Source organism: Pinus tabuliformis, chromosome 6 (genome assembly GCF_031772625.1).
Source record: "Pinus tabuliformis cultivar Carrire ecotype Pingquan chromosome 6, CPIR1, whole genome shotgun sequence".
NCBI classification, from domain to species: Eukaryota; Viridiplantae; Streptophyta; class Pinopsida; order Pinales; family Pinaceae; genus Pinus; species Pinus tabuliformis.
The window spans coordinates 1,638,135,353-1,638,143,657 of record NC_142292.1 but is presented as its reverse complement, the minus strand read 5'-3'; the positions used below and the strand labels follow the sequence as shown (position 1 = coordinate 1,638,143,657).

At 43.1% G+C, this 8,305-nt stretch overlaps 1 protein-coding gene across 1 annotated transcript; it reads left to right on the top strand.

The window, feature by feature from the left end:
* Nucleotides 1-611: 611 nt before the first annotated feature.
* Nucleotides 612-6,076, top strand: LOC149265217 (uncharacterized). Its single transcript, XM_089402176.1, has 4 exons — nt 612-2,132; nt 2,520-3,983; nt 5,688-5,808; nt 5,967-6,076. Exons 1-4 carry the CDS (start codon nt 612-614, stop codon nt 6,074-6,076), a joined length of 3,216 nt encoding a protein of 1,071 aa, XP_089258302.1.
* The last annotated feature ends 2,229 nt before the right edge of the window (nt 6,077-8,305 follow it).

Below are 8,305 nucleotides of genomic sequence, written 5' to 3'. Positions count from 1 at the left end.
TCATCATCTGCACCTTGCACTATGGCTCATTGTCTGTTATCAACTCCCCCTCTGTGTACCTCTACTGCTCCACCTTCTGTGCCTCCACTCCCTTCCTCTCTAACCCAGTCATCCTCCTCGCGGTCTTCCTCCCACCCATACTCTCTTCGCCCTCGTCCCCAGCTACCGGGCTCTCAGGGAGGCCTGGGCATTGTCCCTCTGGGTATGGGACCTCTGTCGTCCAGGGGTAGAAAATCTGATCTCACCAAAGCCATCTGGAGGGCCGGTGCGGAGGTCGCATCAGTTTGGCAGTCCACTATCGATGGGGTCCTTAGAGCAGCCACTACCCCACGAGGCGGTCCTCCATGAAGTGCTTATCATACAATTGCAGGGGCTTGGCTAGTGCCCCCAAAAAACTAGCCATCCAGAGGCTATTTGAGATTGAGCAACCTGACATTATCCTCCTCCAAGAGACTCTGGGCCCGGCAGAGGACATCTCTCACTGCTTAAACACTCTAGCACTGAGACGGAATTTCTTGGCCTCAGATGCCTCGGGTCGTTCAGGGGGTCTGGCGATCGGATACAACCCTAGATCAATCAGGATCGATTCATCCTAGGGCAGACAAGGATTCATGGGAGTGGACATCTTCGCTGCAGAACTTGGAAAAACATTCTGTATAGTGAATGTATATGGACCTTGCCACCTCAGGGAGCCATTCTGGAGGCATCTGCTAAATCTCTCCTTATTAGCAGCGGACCATACCATCCTGGGGGGCGACCTAAATTTTTCTCTGGGCTTCCGTGAATCTTGGGGTTCCATGGCACAAGTGGATTCCATCACCGACTTTATGAGGAATTCCCTAGAACAGACAGATTTTATTGATATCCCCTTACAGAAGCCTATGCCTACGTGGAGGAACAGAAGGGTGGGTATTGCTGCTTTGGCTCGAAGACTGGATAGATTCCTTCTTAAAGGACCTCTGATTCAACAACTTCATCACTTCAAACAATGGGTAGGATCTGGGGGTTTATCAGATCACTCCCCTATCTTTCTGGAAATCCTAGGGCCTCACCATAAGCCAAAAGCCCCATTCAAATTCAATCATCTTTGGCTCCAAGATCAAGACTTCATAAAATTGGTCTCGGATTACTGGAAGGCTCATCCCATAAACAGAGAAGCATCATTGTCAAAGGGTTTCTGTAAGAACCTCACGGAACTAAAGCACATTGTCATAAATTGGGCCAAGGAGAAGAACAGAAGGGATTCGGCCCAGCTCTCAACAGTTGAAGAAGAGCTGAGAACCCTGCTGGATGAGCGAAACCTGGGATTCACTTCGGCCGAGGACAAGACCCGACTGATTGAGTTGGAAAATCAGAGATCTACTCTGCTTAGACAAAGGGAGGAAAACCTCAGATTACGTAGCAGGGCTATTTGGCTGAAAGCAGGGGACGAGAACTCTAAATTTTTCCACAACTATGCTAAAGGAAGGAAAGTGGCCAACACTATCTGGAACCTTCCTATACCTGAAGGGGGCCTTGCAGACACCTTCAATAAACTCTCCCAGCTGGGTACCTCACACTTCAGAAGCCTGTACAAAAGCCCTCCTGGTTCAAACTTGGCAGATATCATTGATGTGGCCACACATTTCCCCATATATGTAAACGAGGATGACTCGGATGAACTCACGGCCCAGGTAACTTTGGAGGAACTGGAAAACACACTCAAGTGGTTCAAGAGAGACAAAAGCCCCGGCCCTGACGGTTGGTCCATCGAATTTTACCTATCCTTCTATGACCTGCTGGGACAGGACCTGCTCAGTGTGATAGAGGAAAGCAGATCATCGGGGTGTTTATATCATGCCATAAACTCGACATTCATTGCTCTCATTCCTAAGTCTGACACCCCATCTTCATTTGATGATTTCCGCCCCATCTCACTCTGCAATGTACTCTACAAGATCATATCTAAGATTATTGCTAACCGGCTTAAACCTATCCTATCAAATCACATTGCTCCCCAGCAATTTGCTTTCCTTGAGGATAGGCAGATTCATGAAGCAATTGGGTCCGCCCAGGAAGCCCTGCACTCTATCTGGTCCAAACATCTCAAGTGCACTCTCTTGAAAATCGATCTATCAAAAGCCTTCGACCGGGTCAGCTGGCTTTACATTAAGATGCTCCTTATTCACCTGGGCTTCCCTCTTCCCTTCATAAACTGGATTATGGCCTGTATCACCTCTCCTACGTTCAGCATCCTGATCAATGGATCAGCCTCCCACTTCTTTCACTCTGAAAGGGGGCTTTGGCAGGGCTGTCCCCTATCACCCCTACTATTTCTATTAGTCATGGAAGGACTGAGCCGCATAATCATCTCTGCTACAAGGGAGGGGACTCTAAAGGGCCTCAAGATCACTAAAGAATGTTTCCTCACACACCTGCTATTCGTGGACGATGTACTCATTCTACTTGATGGTAGCATAAGAGACTCACTGACTTTCTCTCGCCTACTACAGCTCTTCTCATGAGCCACGGGCATGCAGGTAAACAGAGAGAAATCTACTATATCACTGGCCCGAACCACAGTCAATGAATCCCAAGCTGCTCTACGGGCTTTCCCCTACAGCATTCATCCATTGGACAGGGGTCTAAAGTATCTAGGTTTCTGGCTAAAACCCACTAGCCAGAAGATTGCAGATTGGACTTGGCTGGTATCTAAATTGGAAAAGAGGCTCTCATGTTGGAGCCACAGATACCTCTCCAGGGCAGGCCGTTTAATCCTCATCAAATCAGTGCTGGAGGCTACTCCAGTTTTCTGGATGGCTCTAGCATGGATTCCTAGACACACTCTGGCTCGCCTCCAGCAGATCTGCAACAGATATCTCTGGGCAGGAAGCCAAGACAAACGCATTTTTGCCTGGATAGGATGGCAGAAGATCGCTCTCCCAAAGAAGTGGGGAGGTTGGGGTCTAAAAGACCTTCCACTGTTCGCACAAGCATTGGCAGCAAAAATGAGCTGGGCATTGATAAATAGCCAGAACCTATGGACCCGCCTCTCTTACCACAAATACATTTGGCCCCTTGGCACTCTGGATTGGATCAGACTCCCAAATTGGAACAGAACAGGTGTATCATCTATTTGGAAAGCTCTTCTACACTCAATGCCTATGATCAGAGACAACTTGGCCTGGAAAATCAGAGACGGGACCCTGGCTAGAATTGGCATCGACCCATGGGTGGGCAGTGGTGGTAGGCACACCCTGCCTCAAGACTTGGTTAATCACTTATCTGCTCACAATATCAAATTGATTGCCCAGAGCCCTGATAGGGAAGCCTCTGATATATTGCATCAGGCCTGGAGGACAGCTCATCAAATAAACCTCCCTCCTAGATGGCATCAGGTATGGCAGACATACAGGGAAGCCCTGATAGAATCACACACCAGAATCACTGAGGGGCCGGATGAACTAATTTGGAGCCAGTATGAGAGCGGTTTTTACACCCCAAAGGATGGCTACACCCTACTTATTAGCCACAAGAAGCCAGAGGTTATTTCGACCTGGTGGCACAGCATCTGGAAGCTCTCCGCTTCCCCGCGATCCAAGTTCTTCTTCTGGTGTGTCCTTAAAAACAAGGTGCCCACCGGAGAAAATCTAACGCACAGAGCATACCTCGGACCTTCCTGGTGTGCGATATGCAAAGAAGCATCTGAAACTACAGAACATCTTTTCTTGAGATGCAGGTTGATAATAGAACTGTGGTCAGCTATCAAAAATACCATTTCTTACTCCGGCATCTGGGCAGGCACCGATACAACGGAGGCTTGGACAGTCTGGGTATTGCGGCATAAAGGAACCAAGACTGTTAACCTTCCTATCCTTATTACTTGGCACATTTGGAAAGCTCGCAACCGACTCATCTTCAACGACCAGCCTATTCTCTGGCAATTGGTGGAGGCCGGCATTATCGTTGCTTATAGGGAACTACCAGATCCCCCTCCCCCGCATGTGCTCCACCCTCACCCACCGCCCTGGATAGACCAAAACACACCTTGGGCATTTTTCGATGGGGCTGCAAACCAGCAGAGCTGTGGGGGCGGACTCATCATTTACAAAACCGACCAACATTATTACAAAATTAAATCAGGCCTGGGAATGGGAACAAACAATTTTGCAGAGCTCATCACCCTCCGTCATTTACTTCACTTTGCTTTGAGTCATCATATCTCTTGCATTAACATATTCGGGGATTCAAAAATCATCATAAATTGGTTCAACAACATATCTATTTGTCACATTCACACACTCAGCATCATATTGAATGAAGTTCTTGAACTCAAAGCAGCTTTTGACATCATCACATGTTCACACATCTACAGGGAACATAACGAGAGTGCTGACAAACTATCCAAGGAGGCCTCGTTGATGGACAAAGGAGTATGGGAGATCACAGAGGTTCAAGGCCATCAGGAATACAAATACTACCATCGTCCATATAACGATCCGAGATATCAGCATGCACTTGAGCAATAAACAATCTGAAAATTTTTGTACATGTACAGAAACAGTATTTTTGTAAATTTTTAATCATGTCTTTGAACAGCAAAGAAAAGCCGGAAGACATATTTTGTAAACAAGTATATTATAGAATATTGGAGGATGACCCTGCGAGGTACATCTGATCTGATATATAGGAACTGAATCTTTTTTGTAACTAACAGACACACTGTGTATAGTGACCTCGGGCATATGCGCATAACATCTACAATATGTAATTTTCTACTTAATGAAAGTTACAGATTTTTCCAATGGAAAAAAAAATCAGCACTTTACATGCACTTTTACACATGGTAACATTATTCTTAGTCACAGCACTTTATAAGTATTTACCCATGGTAACATTAAGTGTAAGCATGTTAACACTAAGTGTATGCATGATACATTGGACTATGGTAACATTATGATGCTCGGATAATTATTAGGCTTGACCCTATCCTCGGTCTCGAGAAGCATCCGGCGGTTTGCAAAGATATTCTTTACCATTATGGTTTGAATGATTTGATACTTAATTAAGTATTCGTCCTGCGGATTCTGCAATTGCTATTTATGATTTTCATATGTGAACGATGGCTATCCATATCAACATTTATTTAGACAGGCCTGGGTTTTCGCGATGCTGGAGAGCTTGCTCCGGTTATCGTTTTCCGACCAAACGTTTCTGGTGCACGATGACTTGGGCTTCCACATGACGTCCACCTGGCGTGTAAGGCGTGTAACCAGCCAGCTGGCTTAAGCTGTAGCATGCCGGTTGTTACTCCGGTTACCAACGCTGAAGGCGGAACTTAATGCGCCTGGTACACGGCACGAGCAAGCCCATGTGACAGCTTCCCTCCTGAAAATCCCGCGCCCATTTCTACGGTGGAGATGGGTCCTCCTAGATCGACGATTGGAAACAAACCAGGTATGGGTAAAAAGACTTGAGGGTTTTTCAATGCCGCATTTGAGCCCTTGCAGTTCATTCTCGCGGTAACTCTCGACCTCTACAGGTCTCTGGCGATTAGTATTTCTCGCACAGCGCAGACTACCAACATGCCTATCCATGGTGGAGATAGTGTTTCCGCCTACCAGCCATGGCCACGGTATTCATGCGCCTCCTTGCTCACAGTGAATGCTACCCTGTTTACTGTTTTGAATTCTTTTACTTTGTTATAGTTCTGGTACTCACTCTTTTCCTTGTTTTCTGGCAACCCTTCTGTCACAGGTGCGGAATACAGGTGCCGTGACCAGCGCATGGTGGAAGACCAGCTCCGTCCATCCTCTTTCCGCTTTCCTGGTAAGAGGAACCTGTCGCCATAGATTTTAAGAGTTAAGAGAAGATTCCGAGAGTAGGTCCGGCCAACTCTCTTCTTGGCAGGCTGCCTGAACCTATGTTTGAGCTACGGTGTTTTTTTTTTTGTTATTCTGAGTCATTCCCTTAATGTGGGAAAACAGCAACCCGCTCTGGTTTCTCTGTAACAAATTTGGGTTCTGCCCAGAACTGGTTTGGCGGCGATGCCCAAACCGGGTTGCGCACGCTACATGGCTTTTATTATGTATTTTAATACAGGGCCGAGGGTTAACCCTGCGGTGAACATTCATGTAATACTTAGCGGTTACAGTTGTTGTAATTTCTCTTTGACTGGATAATGAATTGTATATATATATATATATATATATATATATATATATATATATATATTCCATGGTAACGTGTTACTGCTTATTATGGTTCTGAGTTTTCTGTTGGGTTAATACCGATATTCTCATTTGGTTTGTGGTTACAGTTGCTCACTGTGGAACATTTGCTACATTTGTCTGCTCCGAAGATTTCTTGTAAATTTCAATTTCAAATAGGATCATTAGTCCCAATGTTTTCTTGCTATTATTTTCTTGTTGAATGAGGTTTACCGGTTTCGACTTGGTGGCTACTCGTTGGCTTCTCTACTATGTTCATACTAGCTACGGCCGCCCATTTCACAATGGTGTTCCACGATTATTTGGAATGTTTGATACAGGGGTAGGACAAGTTCATGGCATGGGCGCAAGCCCTCCCTAGCCCCTTAAGACTGAGGTATCTCGCTATCGTATGGCACATCTATAATACTACATTTTAAAGGAAGAAGTCTTGCGGTCACTGTTCGGAAAATTATTCTAAAGAACACACGAGTCTATTTATTCTTGTCGTCCTATTGCTGCTTTCTTTTGTTTCGTCGGTATCGTCTATGGATCTATATGTACATATACTTCTATAATATTTTTTGATTTAGATTCATATACCGAGATAGATGTTCACAGAATTCTATTCCATTTAGTCGTTACTTAATTTACTCAGGATTCATTTCCAGAAGAAAATCAGTGAACCTAACTCTATTCTGGGTTTTGTTCTTTTTCTTTTGGTTGTTCTTTCTTTATGGCAGACGTACAGGAATTTCATTCTTTTAAAAGATTAATGTCTATACATAACTCATGTCTTTTATTACTTGCATTATTTCAGAAAATATTTCCCATATACCATTCACAGTTTCCTGCTCTGTCATAAATTTTAATTAATTCTACAGCATATACAGACTATCAAATTCTCGGTCATTCCATACCTGTTCAGAGGAAAACCTCTTAATGCGCTTGTCAAACCTCCCGACCTTAGGAGGGTCCTCCTCGACCTTCCACCCCCAAGCACTCCTGCAAGATTCTTGTTGTCTGCAAACCCTCTGGCACTACCAGAGTTACGCTATCTGGTCCTTACCAGACGTAGCAGTTTCAGGGAGTTCTCTGCTTCCCAACATACGCTATCTGGTCCTTACCAGACTTAGCGTTCGCTGCCAAATTGCAACTTTTTGAGCCTTGCTATCTGGTCCTTACCAGACGTAGCAGCCTTTTCTCTTTTTTTTGACATTAAGTATCCTTCCTCTATGAGGGTCTCAACCGTCATCTGAAGGTAGTTAGGTTTTTTTTCCTTTCTGACAGATGTCATATTTTAATTCTAATACCCCTCTGATGAGGAAGCACTATAACCATTAACAGTTGTTTTTTTTTAAACCACACTTAATGGCAACCAATAACAATTTATCAACATAATTAATTAAAACAGTAACAGCAATAATAATTACTCAGTTTCACCAAACATAACCATAATCAACAGTTAAATTTACTGCCTTTAATTTAAACACTAACGATTTAAAAAAATTGTGAAAATATATGCATTTTAAATAAATAAGAACATTGTTAAAAGGTGAATTTGATTCAATTCAAACGTTTAAGTACAAGATACACTAAAACATATATGAACTCACGAGCATTGGGTATTGAGAATCTAATGAATAAAAATAGAAACCACGATCAATTTACTTTTAAAACTCTTATTCAATATCGTATTGTATATCCGAAACCAAAACTTTACATGTTTTGTATGAGTTTCTGGAATGTAAGAATGTTGAGAATTTGGGTACAAGTGTTGGGAACGGCTAGAAGTTTCTCTAAAATGTACAAGAAATGGCTAATCAAAAGTGGTAATATAAAAAAAAAATTAATTATATAATTTATATAAATCAAAACTAATATTGAATCAAAATATTCAAATATTAAAATTAATTTAAATATATAAATAATAAATACATAATCTTTCTTATATATAAATATATTTTTTGGGTGTGAGTCTTTCCCTTATATATATATAAAATATTAAAGTATCAAGCTCATCATGACATATGACTGAGTCTTTGAAACAATTTGGCTTAAAAATACAAAAGAACAATTTTACATATATTTCTCTAATTATTCTTAAGAGAAAAAGT